Here is a 22493-nt window from a genome sequence, read left to right as displayed (position 1 = left end):
ACTAGGAAGTTCTGTGGAACAAAAGGACTTTGGCGTGTTTGTCCACAGATCTCTGAAAGTGGAAGGACATGTTAGTAGGGTGGTGGAAAATGCATATGGGACGCTTACCTTTATCAATTGAGGCATAGGTTACAAAAGCAGGAAAGTCATGTTGGAGTTGCATGGAACTTTTGTGAGGCCACAGCTAGAGTACTTTGTGCAGTTCTGGTCAGCACATTATCGGAAGGATGTGATTGCACTGGAGGGGATGCAGAGGAGATTTACTAGGATGTTGCCTGGGATGGAACATTTAAATTATGAGGAGAAATTGTGTAGGCTTCGGTTGTTTTCAGAGCAAAGAAGACTGAGGGGCCACCTGGTCTAGATGTACAAGATTATGAGAGACATGGACAGAGTGGATAAGGAGCAGCTTAGTTGAAGCGTCAGTCATGATGGGACACAGGTTTAAGGTGAGGGGCAGGAGGTTTTGGGGGGATGTGAGGAAAACATTTTTACCCAGAGGGTGGTGACGGTCTGGAATGCGTTACCTGGGAGGGTGGTGGAGGTGGGTTGCCTCATATCCTTTAGAAAGTATCTGGATGAGCACTTGGCATGTCATAACATTCAGGGCTACGGGCCAAGTGCTGGCAGATGGGATTAGGTGGGAGTTCAGGTGTTTCTAATGTGCCAGTGTAGACTTGATGGGCCGAAGGTCCTGTTCTGCGCTGTATGATTCTATGATTCTAAGATGCATTTGCGGGCTTTGTAAAATCCTTCCATTCTAAGCCCAGTACCACCCTTTTTATGCTGGGAGCAGGTAGCTGGGGTTTGACAGTTGAGTTTGATCGAATGATATTCAAATCCACTCCTTTGGACATTGTGAACTCTTTGTTAACTCTTTATTGGAGACGCTATGCTATTCCAGCTATGTTATTGCAAATTTATCGGTCTGTGTTTCGACCGAGCAGTTACTCTACCATGAGCCCAGCACACCATCACAGTACAAATATATTCCTGGCTATGTAAACACACCAGAGCAGCTGGAATCTCAAATCGTTTCGAAAACCCGGACTGGATCTTAAACAGACAAGTATTACTCTACTCTCAGCTGACTTGAATGCATGATTATATTCATGCCGGGTTTATTCTGAATCCACATACGATTTAGTTTCAAGTATTTTTTGAGCGGGTCTAGGTAATGTATTGGGCTCGGTTTCCAGTTGTTCTAGATTTGAGTCGTTAACTGCTCCAGCTCCTCAATGCAGAACGCCAGGATTTCAGTGGTGCTCCCACCTCCCCAGCTCGTACACCCATCCCACTGTAGAGCAGAGCCTGTGATGTGTCTTGCTTTATGCCCAAGGGGGCATGACTGCTCACTGCACCAGCTTCTTTTTTACACATTTAACGGGTCCTTTAATGCTGCAGAAGTTGAAGTCAAAAGGTGCCTGCAGCTCTCTCCCCAATTTTTTTTTATCCCTCTCCTATTGTCAGCCACTTGACAAGGCATATAAACCCAGGAAGACTTTTCCTCCACCTACCTCCTTCCCCCGCCACCCTTCCCCCGCCAATCCCAGCTGTTCGGCACCAGGGAGGGACCGATAGGAAAGACTGTTCCCAACTGATGTGGATGTGACAGACAAACACAGGTGGACACCGCTTGACAGGAGCCAAGCGTGGCTTCAACATCTGGCCAGCTGCCACTGAAATTGACTCTCCAGCTCTGCACACACAGACACACTGAGCACAGCACTAACTTCAGGGAGACAGACACACGCTGCCAGAGGTCGCTCCGGGCTTTGCGCACCCTCCAAAATGGGAATCTCTCTATCTCTCATGGACGAATCGACAGGCTAATGGGAGAGATTTAGCATCATTCCGCCAAGGCTGTGGGGAAACCTGTAAGTCTCTTATTTTATTTATTTCGCTTCTCGAATATCATGTCCAGCTCGCTTCTTTCTGGTTAGCTGGAGATTTGTGTGAGTTAAAGCAGCATGTAAATCAGGTTCCCAATCTGTCAGCCAAACGCTACCCACTCCCCCCCCCCCCCTCCCCACACACACACCCCACCCAACTAACCCTTTTCTGGAGATGTTTAAGTGTCAATAACTAAACCAACGTTTTACCCTCGGGCAGTTTGGTTTAAAGAGATGGCAATTATATTACAGAAAATAAAAGTTAAAGCTGTTTGAGGCATCGGCAAAATGATGCTTTTGTAATATTTTAAATGTGTCTTAGCTACTGCGCAGGAACATGCTGAAAGAAATGACTCAATTAGATTAACCCTTTAATCACACTGCTCCAAAAGGGGGCTGTGCAATCCCTGTAAAGGGTTGAAAATGAACACTATTGATATATCTGTGAAAAAAAGCACTGCGGGTGCTGGAAATTTGAAAGAAAAAACAGAAAATGCTGGAAACCGCTCCAGCAACATGGGTTTCTGCTTCTCCACAAGAGGACTGCTAGCTCATTTTGTGAACCTAGCCTCAATTACATTATGCTGAAACGCAGATATAAGATGCTGAGATGCAGTTGCTGTCATTTATAACCAGAGTTACAACTGTGTGACTGTACTTGGGTTACCGTTAATATGGGGTTTAAAACATTTATCTTTACATTGAACGGCAAACCTCCTGCTCATGTCAGTGCTCTCTGTTATGTCTTCTGGTTCCTTAAGTTAGAAATCATCACACTTTAACTCACACTGGAATGAAGCACCAGCATTGTATCTTTCAGCTGAACCAATAGACAGATACTGTACATTGTTACTGGGCAAAGGACTGCAGTGCAACAGTCAATGGGATACCCCAGGATATAAATTCACGTAACAATTAGTTCCTAGCTCTTTACAAATAATATTGCAATATAACAGTGCCCTTATTCATTTAAAAGCAAATTTAAAATAGTTATTTGCACTCATGTCTCATTATTTGCTTGGTGTAATAGCAGAGACTTAAGGGAGATTTAAAATGCTGCTGGAAATGTTAGATTGCTAGTGGGGCAGGCTTTGATGACTGAATAATTGTTCCCCGCCTTTGCTCTTATTGAACTTTCACAGGATTGTTCACTTCTGGGGTTGTACAGCCAGCAGGAAGGGAAAGTGCACAAGATATTCCAAAGGTTGTGAAAATCCTTGTATATCACCTTATCTCACGTCAGTTGTAGTTGATTTCTGCCCTCTTCTCACCACTGATCCATTATGACCATTAAACTGTTGCATGCATCACAATCACCTTATATTCAGAAGCTGCTGTTGCTGAACCAGACATCACCCAGGATCCAAATTTTAGTGTGGCCTGATCAGCAGAGGTTGGAAATTGAGGCACTGGAGCCTCTTTCTGTGGGCCCTTCAATGGAAACCGGATGATGCAAAGAGCCAGTTAGAAAAGGGGCACTTCAGGGGCCTTGAGTCTCTGCTTGAGCACCACCCACCTTCAATATGCAAGTTTCTTCCTCTTCCTGTTCCTCTTCTTCTTCCTGTCTGTGCCAGTCGCCACAAGGCAACTCATTTCCTCACTGCTTTTGCATGCAGCAAATGTTATGTGTTGTTTTATAATAAAGACCCTTTGACTTGCAGCAATTTGTGAGGAAGACTGGCTAGATGTACTGGGATGTCACTCCACTCCCATCAAACATGAGTATGCCGCAGCACAGGGGGACAGTGGTTAGCACTGCTGCCTCACAGCACCAGGGATCCAAGTTCAATTCCAGCCTTGGGTGACTGTGTGGAGTTTGCACGTTCTCCCTGTATCTGTGTGGGTTGCCTCCAGGTGCTCTGGTTTCCTCCCACATCCCAAAGATGTGCAGGTTAAGTGGATTGGCCATGGTAAGTTGCCCCTTAGTGTCCCAAGATGTGTAGGTTAGGTGGATAAGTACTCTCTAAGATATCAACCTAATGCTTAGAGAGTGAAATGCTTATCTTTATAAGTAATGACTCTTAGATGGGCAATAGGGATAAACTCAAGGTATACATCTCAGCGATAGTTCCCAAACTGGGGACCACTGAGTGTGGGAACAGAAGGTGGCTGCTACACATGCAGCACAGAGTGGATTGGCTGTCTCACCTGGGAAGAGTATGCAAGGATAGACAGACTCTGCAGTGAGAAGCAGACACACCCATCTCATTGATATGTGTAAATAAATACATGTTCCTGTAAAAACATTATTAAAACATTCTTTATATGCAGTACTCTTATATTATGAGCATTATATAGTATTAACATTTAAATGGGGATTCCATGATTACAATCCCACTTAAAAAGTGATCCTTCAATCAAAAATGTTTGAGAACTAACACACGAAGGAATCAGATATGTAAACATAAGAAGAATGGATTGAACACACACTCAAAGCAAAGGTGTCGAGGACATGTGAAGAGAGCAGAGCCATGGGATTAATTGCTCTACCAAACAACTCACATAGACAATGGGCTGAATGGTCTCCACCCACGCTGTAAATTTCAATTGTTCGAAGATTGCCAGGGCTTGGGCACATCCCAGGCTATTGGAGAATCAAATACACAAATAGTCAAACATCCATCTATCACTAGACTACAAGTCAGATGCGTAATCATGACAAATCCACCAGGACTCACATACCCCAAACTAATCCGCCAAGGTTTACAAACAAACTGATCACTAGACTGTCAGACACACATAGCCGTCATCATCTTGTCGGGTTGTCATGGAGATGTGGTTTAGGCAAAAAGAAAGATTTTTAATCTGAGATTTAAAAAAAACACTTACTGAAAATAATCAGACTAAATTGTCTAGAATTTACAGCCAAAATGGCTACATAATTCACATTACTGTACATTCCACATTCCAACCCATTGAGATGGAGACAACATGTCTTCAAAAATACATCAAAGGCAATAACCACAAAGGAATATTTTCTATTCCATTGGCACCATGTCTAGATACTCACCTGAATAGAGACAAACCAAATGACTTGATCAATGGTACCCTGGCTAGAAGGAGGAATTCCCCAGACCTGATCTAATCAAGTTACAATTGGAATACACAATCGTTTGAATTACTGACTGTCGGATGACAAGTCAACCCTTCGTATGTTTTAAGCACATGTTTTCTCATCAGAACTGAAAACAAGCAGCTGAGAGCGAGATCTTTACTCCCTTTCTCTCCCCACCCAACTTGCAAGCCTTTGGGGACTGTCTGCTATTGCTTGATTAGTCATAGTCAGAGTCATAGAGGTTTACAACATGGAAACAGGTCCTTCGGCCCAACTTATCCATGCTGCCCTTTTTTTTAACCCCCTAAGCTAGTCCCAATTGCCCGCGTTTGGCCCATATCCCTCAATACCCATCTTATCCATGTAACTGTCTAAATGCTTTTTAAAGGACAAAATCGTACCCGCTTCTACTACTATCTCTGGCAGCTTGTTCCAGACACAATCAAAGTGGAGAATGTGGGCAGATTCTCCCTCCGTAAGCAGCAGACAGGGAATTTAAAGAAAGAATTCACCTCCACAGCTGCATCTCAGATAGGTCATCCATTGGCAGCTTTAAACCACCTTAATACTGAAAGGAGAAGATCACTGAATGAAAGCAGCAAGACTATCAGAGTAAGCTGGAAGTCAGCCCAAATCACCAAACTGCAGACTGTGAATTCATTTTAACTTTGGTGGACTCTAATTTGACCATCCTGCCCCACCCTGTAATCTGTATTAGTGTGTGTGTGTGCGTATGTGTGCCTGTGTTTCGAGTTTGTGTACGTGTGTGTGAAAGTTGGTGTGTATTTTATTATTTTTCTTCGATCGGTTTAAGTTTAATAAAACTAACCTCTTCGTTGTTGAACTCAAGGAAACCTGTCCTATTGGTAATGTTGTGATTACAGCACGTAAACAGTTAAGTACTCACTGAATTGGCAAATATGATGCTTTCCAAACAAAAACGTCTGTTGCGGTCAAACAATGAGAAGGCATTTGATCCCTCCTCACCTGGACATAACACAGGCACATACCTACCAGAATACTGCCAAGGATTAGGTGACTCTTGGCTTGTAGTGGAGTCAGATAAATCGTAATGCCCTCCTTCTCAAGGGCAACTAGGGATGGGCAATAAATGCTGGCCAGCCAGCGACATCCATGTCCCATGAATGAATAAACAAAATGCGGTTAATTTTGGTAGGAGGAACAAGGGGACCACTTATTCCCAAAAAATTAAATGGGACAGGAGAAACAAGGTCTGGGAATGTGATACATTGATCACTAAAAGTAGCAGTACAAGTTGATAAAGGTCATTCAGAGTGCAAACAAAGTGCTGGGTTCATTTCTAGACAACAAGAATACAAAATCAGAGATAATGTTAAATTTATACTGAACCGCAGTGCGACCATATTTGGCATATTCAGATCACCATATAACAAAAAGAATATTGAAGCCCTGGAGAAAACTTCTACAAGGATTTTATTAGAAATGAGAGAATGCAAATATTTGGAAAGATTGATCTTGGAACTCCTTTCTCTGAAAAAGAGGAGATCTGATAGATGTCTTGAAAAAGATGAAGGATTCTGGAAGATGATTGTGAACTTATGGGTGAGTTCAGGACAAGTGCCTTTTTTCCTGATGATCACCATTAGACCAAACACAGACATTAGGAATAATGTGGGTGATTTTATGTGGATACTTTAAAGAGACTCCAAGATGGCTAAGATGATGTTCCAGAGGAGCAGAGGAGGTGATTCAAGTGAGGAGAGCTAGTAGGAAAGAGGGATTTTTAACTTACTTTTTTTTTCTTTTTTCCGAGTTTTTGTAAGGCAGCCGGAAGTGTAAAACCGGAAGTCGGCCCCAGAGAGACCTGGGAAGTTTTTTATATCTGACGTCAGCCATTAGCACGCAGAAGGTTTAAAAAAGCAGGCCACTCTATCCAGTGGGCAGCATTGTGTGCGGGTGGTGGAGTGAGAGGGAGCAGAGTGGGACGGCTTTGGCTGAAACAGGCTTTGGTGTGAACAGCCAGAGGCGAGGGTAGGTTCTGGTAAGTTGTTGTTGTTGTTTCTTCAGAGTAGAAAGAATGCCAGGCAGGATGTTGGAATGCTTCTCTTGCAGGATGTGGGAAGTCAGGGAGACCTCTGGTCTCCCTGACAACGACATCTGCAGGAGGTGCATCCAGCTGCAGCTCCTAACAAACCGCGTTAGGGAACTGGAGCAGGAGCTTGATGACCTCCGGATCATTCGGGAGAATGAGGAGTTTATTGATAGTAGCTTCAGAGAGGCAGTTACGCCAAAGGCACAGAGCACAGGCAATTGGGTTACCGTCAAGTGAGGGAAAGGGAAAGGGCAGGCAGAGCAGGGTTCCCCTGTGGCCATTCCCCTCCAAAACAGGTGTACTGATTTGGATACTGTTGTGGGGGATGCCTTACCTGGGGCAAGCTGCGGCAGCCGAATTTCTGGCACTGAGTCTGGTTCTGCAGCGCAGAAGGGAGGGTGGAAGAAGAGGAGAGCGGTAGTGATAGGGGACTCGTCAGTCAGAGGTACTGACAGGAGGTTCTGTGGTCGTGACAGAGACTCCCGGATGGTTTGTTGCCTCCCGGGTGCCAGGATCAGGGATGTCTTTGATCGCGTGCACAGCATTCTGAAGTGGGAGGGTGATCGGCCAGATGTCATGGTACACATCGGTACCAATGATGTAGGAAGGAAGAGTGAGGAGGTCCTGAAGAGTGAGTATAGAGAACTTGGTAGGAAGTTAAAAAGCAGGACCCCGAGGGTAGTAATCTCAGGATTGCTACCTGTGCCACGTGCCAGTGAGGGTAAGAGTAGGATGCTCGGGCGGATGAACACATGGCCACCCAATAGTCAGCGAGAATTGGAGGAACAAATCTGCAGAGAGATAGCAGACAACTGCAGGAAACATAAAGTTGTGATGGTAGGGGATTTTAATTTTCCACATATAGATTGGGACTCCCATACTGTTGAAGGTCTAGACGTGTTAGAGTTTGTAAAATGTGTTCAGGAAAATTTTCTAAATCAATATATAGAGGTACCAACTAGAGAGGAAGCAATATTAGATCTCCTATTAGGAAACGAGTTAGGACAAGTGACGGAAGTGTGTGTAGGGGAACACTTTGGTTCCAGTGATCATAACGCCATTAGTTTCAACGTGATCATGGATAAAGATAGATCTGGTCCTCGGGTTGAGGTTCTAAACTGGAAAAATTTGAAGAAATGAGAAAGGATCTAAAAAGCGTGGATTGGGACAGGCTGTTCTCTGGCAAGGATGTGATTGGTAAGTGGGAGGCCTTCAAAGGAGAAATTTTGAGAGTGCAGAGTTTGTATGTTCCTGTCAGGATTAAAGGCAAAGTGAATAAGAATAAGGAACCTTGGTTCTCGAGGGATATTGGAACTCTGATAAAGAAGAAGAGAGATATATGGCATGTATAGGCAACAGGGAGCAAATAAGATGCTTGAGGAGTATAAAAAGTGCAAGAAACTACTTAAGAAAGAAATCAGGAGGGCTAAAAAAAAGACATGAGGTTGCTTTGGCAGACAAGGTGAAGGATAATCAAAGAACAAAGAACAATACAGCACAGGAACAGGCCCTTCGGCCCTCCAAGCCCGCGCCGCTCCCTGGTCCAAACTAGACCATTCTTTTGTATCCCTCCATTCCCACTCCGTTCATATGGCTGTCTAGATAAGTCTTAAACGTTCCCAGTGTGTCCGCCTCCACCACCTTGCCTGGCAGCGCATTCCAGGCCCCCACCACCCTCTGTGTAAAATATGTCCTTCTGATATCTGTGTTAAACCTCCCCCCCTTCACCTTGAACCTATGACCCCTCGTGAACGTCACCACCGACCTGGGGAAAAGCTTCCCACCGTTCACCCTATCTATGCCTTTCATAATTTTATACACCTCTATTAAGTCTCCCCTCATCCTCCGTCTTTCCAGGGAGAACAACCCCAGTTTACCCAATCTCTCCTCATAACTAAGCCCCTCCATACCAGGCAACATCCTGGTAAACCTCCTCTGTACTCTCTCCAAAGCCTCCACGTCCTTCTGGTAGTGTGGCGACCAGAACTGGATGCAGTATTCGAAATGTGGCCGAACCAGCGTTCTATACATCTGCAACATCAGACCCCAACTTTTATACTCTATGCCCCGTCCTATAAAAGCAAGCATGCCATATGCCTTATTCACTACCTTCTCCACCTGTGACGTCACCTTCAAGGATCTGTGGACTTGCATACCCAGGTCCCTCTGCGTATCTACACCCTTTATGGTTCTGCCATTTATCGTATAGCTCCTCCCTACATTATTTCTACCAAAATGCATCACTTCGCATTTATCAGGATTGAACTCCATCTGCCATTTCTTTGCCCAAATTTCCAGCCTATCTATATCCTAATGTAGCTTCTGACAATGCTCCTCACTACCTGCAAGTCCTGCCAATTTTGTGTCGTCCGCAAACTTACTGATCACCCCAGTTACACCTTCTTCCAGATCATTTATATAAATCACAAACAGCAGAGGTCCCAATACAGAGCCCTGCGGAACACCACTAGTCACAGGCCTCCAGCCGGAAAAAGACCCTTCCACTACCACCCTCTGTCTTCTGTGACCAAGCCAGTTCTCCACCCATCGAGCCACCTCCCCCTTTATCCCATGAGATCCAACCTTTTTCACCAGCCTACCATGAGGGACTTTGTCAAACGCTTTACTAAAGTCCATATAGACGACATCCACGGCCCTTCCCTCGTCAACCATTCTGGTCACTTCTTCAAAAAACTCCACCAGGTTAGTGAGGCATGACCTCCCTCTCACAAAACCATGCTGACTATCGTTAATGAGTTTATTCCTTTCTAAATGCGCATACATCCTATCTCTAAGAATCTTCTCCAACAACTTCCCCACCACGGACGTCAAGCTCACCGGCCTATAATTACCCGGGTTATCCTTCCTACCCTTCTTAAATAACGGGACCACATTAACTATCCTCCAATCCTCTGGGACCTCACCTGCGTCCAGTGACGAGACAAAGATTTGCGTCAGAGGCCCAGCGATTTCATCTCTCGTCTCCCTGAGCAGCCTTGGATAGATTCCATCAGGCCCTGGGGATTTGTCCGTCTTTATATTCTCTAACAAACCTAACACTTCCTCCTTTGTAATGGAGATTTTCTCCAACGGTTCAACACTCCCCTCCGAGACACTCCCAGTCAACACATCCCTCTCCTTTGTGAATACCGACGCAAAGTATTCATTTAGGATCTCCCCTACTTCTTTGGACTCCAAGCATAATTCCCCACTTTTGTCCCTGAGAGGTCCGATTTTTTTCCCTGACAACCCTTTTGTTCCTAACGTATGAATAAAATGCCTTGGGATTCTCCTTAATCCTGTCTGCCAAGAACATTTCGTGACCCCTTTTTGCTCTTCTAATTCCCCGTTTGAGTTCTTTCCTACTTTCTTTGTACTCCTCCAGAGCTCCCTCCGTTTTTAGCTGCCTGGACCTAACATACGCCTCTCTTTTCTTTTTGACCAGTCCCTCGATTTCCCTGGTTATCCACGGTTCTCGAATCCTACCCTTCCTATCCTTCTTTTTTACAGGCACATGCCTGTCCTGTAGCCCTAACAACTGTTCCTTAAAAGACTCCCCACATGCCAGATGTGGATTTACCTTCAAACAGCTCTCCCAATCAAGAGCTGCCAATTTCTGCCTAATCCCACTAAAGTTAGCCTTCCCCCAATCCAACACCTTACCCTTGGGACACCACTCATCCTTTTCCATCACTATCCTAAAGCTAACAGAATTGTGGTCACTATTTGCCACATGTTCCCCTACCGAAACTTTGAAGACCTGACCGGGCTCATTCCCCAGTACGAGGTCCAGTATAGCCCCCTCTCTAGTCGGGCTATCTACATATTGTTCCAAAGAACCCTCCTGTACGCATTTTACAAATTCCTCCCCATTCAGAGTCCCTGCTCTCAGCGATTTCCAGTCTATACCAGGGAAATTGAAGTCTCCCACTACAACAACCCTATTTTTCCTGCACCTATCCAGTATCTCCTGACATATCCGTTCTTCCACGTCCCTTGGGCTGTTGGGGGGCCTGTAGTACACCCCCAACATAGTGACTGCGCCCTTCCTGTTTCTAAGCACCACCCAGAGTGACTCGTTACACGACCCCTCTGAATTGTCCTCCCTCTGCACCGCTGTAATATGCTCTCCAACTAATACTGCTACTCCCCCACCTCTTTTGGCCCCTCCTCTGCCTCGCCTAAAACACTTGTACCCCGGAATATTCAGCTGCCAGTCCTGTCCCTCTTTCAACCAAGTCTCTGTCACCGCAACCACATCCAAATTCCTCGTGAGCATTAAGGCCCTAAGTTCATCTGTCTTACCTGCTACGCTCCTTGCATTGAAGTATAAGCACTCCAGACCTCCAGGCCCAGTGAGGTCATCCTCCCCCAGAGTGCTCTTCTTCTTTGCCAGCCTTGTCCCAGCCCCAAGCTCGTCCCCAGCCTTTACACTTGTAGACCTATTAAGAGCAAAAGGATAGTAAGGGATAAAATTGGTCCTCTTGAAGATCAGAGTGGTCGGCTATGTATGGAACCAAAAGAAATGGGGGAGATATTAAATGGGTTTTTTGCATCCGTATTTACTAAGGAAACTGGCATGGAGTCTATGGGAATAAGGCAAACAAGTAGGGAGGTCATGGAACCTATACAGATTAAAGAGGAGGAGGTGCTTGCTGTCTGAGGCAAATCAGAGTAGATAAATCCCCAGGACCGGACAAGGTATTCCCTTGGACCTTGAAGGAGACTAGTGTTGAAATTGTAGGGGCCCTGGCAGATATATTTAAAATGTCGGTATCCACGGGTGAGGTGCCGGATGATTGGAGGATAGCTCATGTTGTTCTGTTGTTTAAAAAAGGCTCAAAAAGTAATGCGGGAAATTATAGGCCGGTAAGTTTGACGTCAGTAGTAGGTAAATTATTGGAAGGAGTACTAAGAGATAGGATCTACAAATATTTGGATAGACAGGGACTTATAAGGGAGAGTCAACATGGCTTTGTGCGTGGTAGGTCATGTTTAACCAATCTATTAGAGTTTTTCGAGGAGGTTACCAGGAAAGTGGATGAAGGGAAGGCAGTGGATGTTGTCTACATGGACTTCAGTAAAGCCTTTGACAAGGTCCCGCATGGGAGGTTAGTTAGGAAGGTTCAGTCGCTAGGTATACATGGAGAGGTAGTAAATTGGATTAGATATTGGCTCAATGGAAGAAGCCAGAGAGTGGTAGTGGAGGATTGCTTCTCTGAGTGGAGGCCTGTGACTAGTGGTGTGCCACAGGGATCAGTGCTGGGTCCATTGTTGTTTGTCATCTATATCAATGATCTGGATGATAATGTGGTAAATTGGATCAGCAAATTTGCTGATGATACAAAGATTGGAGGTGTGGTGGACAGCGAGAAAGGTTTTCAAAGCTTGCAGAGGGATTTGGACCAGCTAGAAAAATGGGCTGAAAAATGGCAGATGGAGTTTAATGCAGACAAGTGTGAGGTATTGCACTTTGGAAGGAGAAATCAAGGTAGAATGTACAAGGTAAATGGAAGGACACTGAAGAGTGCAGTAGAACAGAGGGATCTGGGAATACAGATACATAATTCCCTAAAAGTGGCGTCACAGATGGATAGGGTCATAAAGAGTGCTTTTGGTACATTGGCCTTTATAAATCAAAGTATTGAGTATAAGAGTTGGAATGTTATGGTGAGGTTGTATAAGACATTGGTGAGGCCGAATTTAGAATATTGTGTGCAGTTTTGGTCACCTAATTACAGGAAGGATATTAATAAGGTTGAAAGAGTGCAGAGAAGGTTTACAAGGGTGTTGCCGGGACTTGAGAAACTGAGTTACAGAGAAAGGTTGAATAGGTTAGGACTTTATTCCCTGGAGCGTAGAAGAATGAGGGGAGATTTGATAGAGGTGTATAAAATTATGATGGGTATAGATAGAGTGAATGCAAGCAGGCTTTTTCCACTGAGGCTAGGGGGAAAAAAAACTAGAGGACATGGGTTAAGGGTGAAGGGGGAAAAGTTTAAAGGGAATATTAGGGGGGGCTTCTTCGCACAGAGAGTGGTGGGAGTGTGGAATGAGCTGCCAGATGAAGTGGTGAATGCAGGCTCACTTTTAACATTTAAGAAAAACTTGGACAAGTACATGGATGAGAGGGGTGTGGAGGGATATGGTCCAGGTGCAGGTCAGTGGGACTAGGCAGAAAAATGGTTTGGCACAGCCAAGAAGGGCCAAAAGGCCTGTTTCTGTGCTGTAATGTTCTATGGTTCTATGAGGCATTCATTGGAAACATTGGTTTAAGTGCAGGACTCCATTTGGTAAAGGACCGTAAGACATAGGAGCAGAAGTAGGCCATTTGACCCATTGAGTCTGCTCCGGCATTCAATAAGATCATGACTGATCTGATATGATAATCCTCAACTCCACTCTCCCGCCTTATCCCCGTAACCCTTGATTCCTTTGCTGATTAAAAATCTGTCTATCTCTGCCTTGAGCATACCTAACAACTCAACCTCGCCAGCCTTCTGAGGTAAAGAATTGGACAGAGTTGGAAAAGCTGCTTGAAGGATTGGTAAGAAGTTGATTGCTACTTAAATGTCCTGCTAGTACTCATTGATGAAAAAGTTTCTACCCGGTCTCGAACCAAGGACCTTCTGCGTGTGAGGTGAATGTGATAAAGACTATACTACAGAAACATAGCGATAAAATGGAGTGCCAATTAGAAGATAGCAAAGAAAGCTCATGCCAAAACCCAGGATTGAACCAAGGACCTTTAGATCTTCAGTCTAATGCTATTTTAGCTTGCCATTAATAGGGCTACACAGCATTTTAGTGATGAGCACCTGACCTAACGACAGCCAACTGATTGGGAGTAAACTGGTCATTTCAGGGGGAATGCCTTTGACGGTCCAATTTTGCTGAAGGTTTGAAGAGGACTTTTGAAACCTATCTGGAAATTTTCTGAGACATTTGTTAAAGATATCACCAATACTCATAACATTTAATCTGGAAATTCTCTGAGAACTTCGGTTGAGAGAATGGGTGCTAAGCTTCTGTGCCTTATTGGACATTTACAGAAGCCCACATATGCATTAAAATTACATCTAATTAGTGCTTGAGTGCCAAACCTCTAGGTTTCTGGTTCAAATTATGGTAATCAGCAATTAGGCCCAAAATGGCATTCTAAATCTGGACTTTCAAGCAGACGTGTCTTTCAAGATAGCATCTATTTAGTGCCTGCTTTTATTTCACTAAAATATACACTGGTCTCTTTACACAGAGTGATGAGAATGCAAAACCTGCTGTCTCACGGAATGACTGAAGCATATGATACTGTTGCATTTAAAGGCAGGCTGTGTGCATACATGAGGAAGAGGGGAGCATTTTCTTTATTCTTTCATCACTGGCAACGCCAGCATTTGTTGCCCATCCTTAATTGCCCTAAAACTGAGGGGCTTTACTAGCCCATTTCAGAGGACAGTTCAGAGTCAATCACATTACTGTGGGTCTGGAGTCACATGTAGGCCAGACTGGGTAAGGACGGCAGATTTCCTTCCGTAAAGGACATTAATGAACCAGATAGGTTTCTCATGATAGTTGATATGGTCATCATTACTGAGACTAGTTTTATATTCCAGAACTTAAATTCCACCAGCTGCTGTGGTGGGATTTGAACCCATGCCCCCAGAGCATTCACCTGGCCCTCTGAATGATTAGTCCTGTGACATTACCACTACCCAATGACTCCTACCTAAATATGGGGCAGTGTGTTAATCTGAATGAAAGGGAGGCTGGAACACAGTATAAAGTCTGCTGTAGATCAATTGGGTTCAATGTCTGTGCTCTGAATGAGATGAATAGCTAGTTTTTGTGGATGTTATGATTTTGGATGAGGGATAGAGTTAGCCAGTATGACTTTTATGACCTTTTATGACATATGACCTTTAATGTTGAACTGAACCAGCAGAACAACCAGATGGCACTTCAGTTTAATAACTCATTCAATGGTTGCACTGCAGCTAATAAATTGCCATGATCAGGCTGCTTGCAAGTGCCAGTCCTGACTTGAAGCACCAGAACCCGGTAACCTTGAATCGAGCTTCACTCCTCACTTCTGACAGACTTGGGAGTCCTTGTTCAAGATTCTCTTAAGGTTAACGTGCAGGTTCAGTCGGCAGTTAGGAAGGCAAATGCAATATTAGCATTCATGTCGAGAGGGCTAGAATACAAGAGCAGGGATGTATTTCTGTATAAGGCTCTGGTCAGGCCCCATTTGGAGTATTGTGAGCAGTTTTGGGCCCCATATCTAAGGAAGGATGTGCTGGCCTTGGAAAGGGTCCAGAGGAGATTCACAAGAATGATCCCTGGAATGAAGAGCTTGTCATATGAGGAACGGTTGAGGACTCTGGGTCTGTACTCATTGGAGTTTAGAAGGATGAGGGGAGATCTTATTGAAACTTACAGGATACTGCAACGCCTGGATAGAATGGACGTGGAGCGGATGCTTCCACTAGTAGGAAAAATTAGAACCAGAGGGCACAACCTCAGGCTAAAGGGATGATCCTTTAAAACAGAGATGAGGAAGAATTTCTTCAGCCAGAGAGTGGTGAATCTGTGGATCTCTGCCGCAGAAGGCTGTGGAGGCCAGGTCATTGAGTGTCTTTAAGACAGAGATAGATAGGTTCTTGATTAATAAAGGGATCAGGGGTTATGGGGAAAAGGCAGGAGAATGGGAATGAGAAAATATCAGCTATGATTGAATAGTGGAGCAGACTCAATGGGCCGAGTGGCCTAATTCTGCTCCTATGTCTTATGGTCTTTTGGTCTTTCTTTTGAACCCTAGAATTCGCTAATTAGGAAAATTTTTAAAAAGGCATGAACATATTTTAATTTTCCCCAACTGTTTGCTGTGTCTGATTGATTTTCCCATTCTTACATTTCTGCCTTTGACTTCTCCTTTTTCAGTTTGTTTTTTGTTAACTTCTTACACGTTGTGCTGCTTCTCATCCCTCTCAAGTTCAATCCCCTTGCTGTTTTCTTTCAGCTTTTGATGGACTTTGTCCACCCCTTCATGCTTAAGCTACATCCTGTTCTGCGTCCAAATCCGTCTCTTATAACCCTGAATGTATCCCTGATTCAGTACTCATCCATTCCAATAGACATCCACATCTCCATTATATTATTTTGTGTCTTGTTAACTTTTGCTGCCTCGCAGTGAAAATGCAAGGAAACAATATGTAACATTGTCTCATTCTCCCTCGTAATTGAAACTAATATTGCAATAGCAAATACGTCAGTTTGGAAGCCATGAGGGGCTGAATGTGTTACAAATTCTCATCTCTCTCTTGTTATTTCTGCCACTCCCCAGTATTAATCACTCGGTAACAATCACAAACAGGAAACATATCTGAATTTAAAAAACTGCTCCAAAGCCTGGGCTCACTGAGGGCAATTGTAGTGCCCCACCCAGCCTGGATCAGCTAACAGCTCAGACGGTTTGATTATACTGCTTCAGCTATCATGTCAGTCAGCTCAAACTTTTAATGATAATATTATGGCTCCCTTTCAAACTGCACGGAAAGGTTGCAGCTGTGCTTACAGCTCCAACAATTTGTGCTGACTGAGGTGAATTGTGCTGTAAATCATCATCACTACCTGCTGCTGTGGTGAGTCACTCAGACGCATTGTCCCCTTCACAATGCAGCTGTCCGACAGCACAGCCCAATAGGGCATGTGGTTTTAAAAACTCAACTCAAATAATAACCGTGCGAGCGAGTGGGTTTCAGCAACCCTCAGCGAGTGAATATTATTCTCCTTAGAGCAGAGGAGGTTAAAGGGAAATTTAATGGAGAGGCTCAAAATCATGAAGGATCCTGATAGAGTAAATGTGGAGAAACTGTTTCCACCAGTTGGAGGTCTATAAAGGACACAGATTTAAGATAATTGATGACAGAAGCAGAGGCGAGATGAAAATAAATTTTTCACACAGCAATTTGGAGCACACTGCCTGGAAGCTTAGAGGAAGTACATTGGTGTTCAAAAGGGAATTGGAAAAAATACAAAAAGGGTAAACATTCAGCAGAACTAATTTCAAGGAAATGGCATAAGCATGGTGGGCTGAATAGCCTCCTTTTGCCCTGTGTCATTCTAAGAATGATGCTCAGCCACCATAATATATTTAGGGTACTGCATAGCAGCTTCATGATCATTGATGAGATGAGTATTTTACTCCAGATTTATTCATTAATTGAATTTCAATTTCTCCAGTTGCCATGATGGAAATTGAACCCATGGCTGCAGAGCATTAGCCCGGGCCTCGGGATTACTGGTTCAGTAACATTGCCACTATGTTTCCCTTTCCCCCATTGAATGAAGTTAGATCCACCAGTTAGAATGGTTAGTTACATTGCAGGTCTGGAATTAAAAGTCTGTTGATGACCATGAAACCATTGTCGATTGTCGGAAAATCCCATCTGGTTCACGAATGGCCTTTAGGGAAGGTAATCTGCCGTCCTTACCTGATCTGGTTTACATGTGACTCCAGACTCACAGCAATGTGGTTGATTCTGAACTGCCCTCTGAAATGGCCCAGCAAACCACTCAGTTCAAGGGTGACTAGAGATGGGCAATAAATGCTGGCCAGCCAGCGACGCCCATGTCCCACGAATAAGTAAAAAAGGTCATTCTATACATATGTGCTAATAATTTGTTTGATTTCCTCACACAGATCGCCACGTTTCTTAAGGGAGCCAGCCTATCGACATTTTGCATGACGTGACTGAGACAGACATCTGGTTATTTTTTAGAGCTGCCCACACTTGTGTTTGTCTTCCTTCTTCTTTACTCTGGAAGAAAAAGACTGTTGTTCGAAGCTGAAAGGGTTTCACAATTTGGCAATGTGATTGGCTTCTCTTCAACCAAGACACAGAAGTGAAGCAACTTGGAGCCTTTTAACTTAGAGGACTTTTATTCACATCTGCGTGGAAATTTGGATGTTTTTGGACATTTTTCTGACACTGCCTAAGGGATGCCAGCCAAGACTCCGATTTACCTGAAAACAACCAACAGCAAGAAAGGCAAAAAATTGAAGCTGAGGGATATTTTATCCCCTGACATGATAAGCCCTCCTCTTGGAGACTTCCGACATACCATTCACATTGGCAATGGAGGGGAGCATGACGTGTTTGGGGACATTTCATTTCTCCAAGGGAAGTATGACCTCTTGCCTGGAAATCAAGGCAAGGTAAAGCTTGGCCAGTGTGGAGGGCACAGTGAATTCTTACGGGCAAACAGCACCCCGAATCCTACTTTCTCTGAGACTTCCTCACCAGTGTTGAAGAATGCTATATCACTTCCCAGCATTGGTGGGTCTCAAGCCCTCAACCTCCCTCTACTCACTGCTGTGACCTTTGTCTCAAAGAAGGATTTCTCACCTCCTCCTAAACCACCCCGACTCCACCCAGCCACCGAGCAACACATGCCAGATAAAGATGAGCAAATGGGGAATGGGCACATTATTACAGAAAGAAGAGAAGTGAAAAAGTGCCCAAAGGTATTACAGAATGGTGAACCCAATGTTAATCACTCAAATAACTTCATTGGACAATCTAGAGTCTGTAAAAATGTGGAGGAAGAGCCCACTCACTGCAGCACACAGTATGGAGTGACAAGAACAACCAATTCATCAGAGGATTCCCTCCTCAACCTCACCGGTTCTCTTCTTTCCCTTCAGCTAGACCTAGGTCCTTCCATTTTAGATGATGTCCTCAATGTTATGGACAGAAAGCACCAGCTGGAGGTCAAATAACAGGCACATTCTCAGCAAAGTCGACAACAGAGAGATTGGACCTCTTTCACAGTACGCTTGAACCACAGAACCTGTATGCCTGCATGTTGAGCTTGAAGGGGATATGTCAGCGTGGCCATTTTGCACCTTGGAAATGTTGGATGCAGCATCATCTGCAATTCTCTTTTGATGTTATTGGTGTTTGGTGCTGTTTGCAACTGTTGCTCTGATGAACATGAAGGACTGCTATTTGACTGTGACACAATTTCTACTGCTGCCCCTAAGGCAAAGGACATCTTTCATTTTTTTTCCCAGTTGTTCAATAGAGGGGCAGCAATTTGTGTTTGTGCAGTTTAGCTGAGATCAGCTGAAGGTTTTCAATGGCTGACTCAGGATTCTGGTACTGTCGAGCACTCTTGTGCAATTGAACCTGTGCTTGGTGGGCCAATGGTATCCTTCCTTTTTCAGGCAATTATATTGAACACTTAATTTCTTCACAATTATAGTGGTAGTTTGCAACAATCTCTTTGTTTCTGGTTAACTATCGCTTAAGTACTTTCCAAAACAAATTTGTTTTTGTGAAACATATCGCTTCAATGTACACATGTTGCTTGAAACAAGTGCAACATCTGACACAGAATAAAGAGATAAGTATGGGGTATCATGCAGTGTTGGTGCTTCACAGGAGTTGTTATTTTCTAATGGTCCCTTGATATTGGTATTCCCTTCAACCAGCAGTGGCTCTGCCCACAGACTGCATGAAGCATTATTGTTGGTTTAACTGCAGAGTAAAATCTTCCTGAATGGCTTCGTTATGTTTTTTTTTCTGTCAATGTTATGCTAATGGACGTGGAAGCTGACATAGGCCCTGGAGCCACTAGATTCTGTTTTACCATTCAATCAGACCATGGCTGATCCAAATCCTAACTCCATTTACCTGCCAGCACAAGTTGGGTTTGATAGCCTTACCCAACAAACAATCATTGATCTTTGGCTTGAACATTTGAACAGGCACATGATCCATAGCCACTTTGGGGGAGCAAATTCTGGATTGCATCTGCCCCAAACATTTTCTGTACAGACTCTGACAATTTTAAAAAAACAACTATAGGGCTTCATCCACCTACTCAAAAGGCATCCAGAATAATGGAGGGTCAGAGAAGACCCTACCAAATGAGTAATGGTGTCAGGGTTCAAGCAGTGAAACCTCTTTTCTGTTGTTTGCTGCTCCATCCCTTCCATCTTATACAGCTTTGCAACACCAAATGAGGCCATTCGGCCTCATGTGCCTGTGCCAGCTTTCTTAAAGAGTTCTCCACTTAATCTTCTCTGTCCTTGCCTTTAAATTGCATTTGAATAGTTAGTAGGAGCCTTCCCCTCCTGTATCCTGCACTCACCACCTATTGCCAATGAATAGACTGGGCTGAGTGACCTTGACTTGAGTACTTTCTTGCTCACTTCTGGAAGCTTTTAGCAAAATTTATAATGACATGGTGATTATTCCATCATTGCAAATTTATAATCCTTGGGTCACAAGTGTCGCATGTGTAACATCCAATTTTTTATAATGAGTAACAGAAACTGGTGCAATATTCTGCTTAATTCAAGGCTGACATTCTAAGAGTGCAGTGTGAGATAGAACGGCTGCCAGTTAGGCTATCCTGCCATTAGGGCTCATGCCAGTACCAGTAACACACATGTGGTTACATGTACAATTATATAATCTGTGGCATTTTCCTATTATACATGTTCAGAACAAACAATTAAGCTATGTTGTCCTTGATGAATAATGTTAAAGGTTAGCAGAAAATGAATCAAGATATTGACCTATTGGCATCAATTATTGTAAATATGACCTGAATGTGAAATTCCAAATACTTCACCTCCTAAAGGATTACAGTTTTTCCTTGCTAGTTTTATTCCCTTGCCTACTGAAGGCATTGGCACAACACGTGTTAGGGTATGAGCCCCACATGTGTCAGGGTATGGACTCCACATGTATCAGAGTACCTGCTTCATACATGTTGGAATATGGGCTCCACACATTTTGGGGTAAGGGCTTCACACATGTTGGTGTATCCTGCTCCACATGTGTTGGGTGACAGCTGTAAATGTGTCGGTGTATGTGGTCCATGCATGTCAGGGTGCACCTCCAAACACGTTAGGATATGGCTCCATGTCTATTGGGTTTTGGCTACATGCACATTGGGGTACAATTCCACAAATGTTGAGGTGTGCAATGTTTAGTCAGGAAACAGAGAAAACCTCCCTGATATATTTAATCCATCACTGACAATGACCTTCCTGGCAACGCACTACAGGTGGTAGCCAGCCTTCACCTGAAAACATGCAATGTGTTTAGCTGCTTAACTTTCAACCCTGTCAACCTGTCTCAGTTAGTAACACTTCTGTCTGAAGGTTGTGAGTTGAAGCCTCACCACAGGACTGTTGCACTTAATCTAGGCTGACTGTCCAGCCCAATGCTGAGGGAGTTCCGTACTGTCAGAGGTGCCGTTATCAAGGTGAAGCATTTCAGTGGCTTGTGCTGTTGGTTCAGGTGAACAGAAAGATTCCATGGTGTTATTCTCTGAGTATCGTGCCTGAGTTCCCAACAAAAACAGCTCAGTTTGCTGTTTGTGGAGGACATAACAATTAAAATAAAAATAGCATACAAGGCTACAGACCAAGTGCTGGGAAAATGGGTAAAGTTATTTGTTTGTCACGAGTAGGCTTACATTAACACTGCAATGAAGTTATTGTGAAAATCCCCCAGTCGCCACACTCCGGTGCCTGTTCGGGTACACTGAGGGAGAATTTAGCATGGTCAATGCACCTAACCAGCATGTCTTTCGGACTGTGGGAGGAAACCTGGCTGGCTTTAGGGATTCGCATTCTAATCAGTATTCTGCAACTTGATTTTGTGTCTGTGCCCTGTTTGAGAGCACATTTCCACTCCATCTGACGAAGGAGCAGTGCTCCGAAAACTTATGGTATTTGCTACCAAATAAACCTGTTGGACTTTAACCTGGTGTTGTGAGACTTCTTACGGAGGAAACCCACGCAGACACGGGGAGAACGTGCAAACTCCACACAGACAGTGAGCCAAGGCAGGAATCGAACCCAGATCCCTGGAGGTGTGAGGAGCAGTGCTGACCACTGTGCCACCGTGCCGCCCATTAGAATATAGGTGCTTGATGGCCAGCGCAGAAACGATGGGCCATAAGGCCTCTTTCTGTCTATGCCTCTTTAATCAAATGCAAAGTGTTTTAGAGGCCTCTGAGAAATTTGAAGAGGTGTGGTATAAACGTTAGCTAGTTTCTAATTCTCATCTGAGTATCCACTTCACAAGAAACAAAATCACCCAGGGCATTTACATCATTTCCTTTGTTTATGCAAACTGCATAAGAGGCTTGCTGGTATTCCGAAGGATGAGATAAAATTCAGTCTGTTAAAGGTCATCAATTAGTGTTCTGGACCATGTGACACTGGTAATCATTCCTTTTAACATTCCTAACATTCTTGTCAGTAACCACTTCAACTGCAAGAATTCTTTTTTGCACAGGCCACATAAAGGTCATTTATACACAAAGATTTTCTGAAAATATCAAAAGTCATTTTTGAAAAATTAGCCTTAAAACTTGTTCCTTCGAAGCTGGAACCTCATTAACTGGTCATTTGTTTGTCCTGGTGACAGTGCTGGCAAACCCTTTC

The 22493-nt window shown here is 44.0% G+C and overlaps 1 protein-coding gene across 2 annotated transcripts; it reads left to right on the top strand.

The window, feature by feature from the left end:
• Positions 1-1344: 1344 nt before the first annotated feature.
• cdc42ep3 (CDC42 effector protein (Rho GTPase binding) 3) lies at positions 1345-21806 on the top strand. 2 transcript variants are annotated; one of them, XM_078212265.1, is made up of 2 exons: positions 1345-1877; positions 17724-21806. In XM_078212265.1, exon 2 carries the CDS (start codon positions 18024-18026, stop codon positions 18801-18803), a length of 780 nt encoding a protein of 259 aa, XP_078068391.1. In that variant the 5' UTR covers positions 1345-1877; positions 17724-18023; the 3' UTR covers positions 18804-21806. The 2 variants fall into 2 exon arrangements, with proteins under 2 accessions (XP_078068391.1, XP_078068392.1); XM_078212266.1 differs by lacking the exon at positions 1345-1877 and adding an exon at positions 6785-6970.
• Positions 21807-22493: the final 687 nt, after the last annotated feature.

The sequence above is a fragment of the Mustelus asterias genome, chromosome 5, assembly GCF_964213995.1.
Source record: "Mustelus asterias chromosome 5, sMusAst1.hap1.1, whole genome shotgun sequence".
Classification (NCBI taxonomy): Eukaryota; Metazoa; Chordata; class Chondrichthyes; order Carcharhiniformes; family Triakidae; genus Mustelus; species Mustelus asterias.
This window is presented reverse-complemented; position numbering and strand designations above follow the sequence as displayed.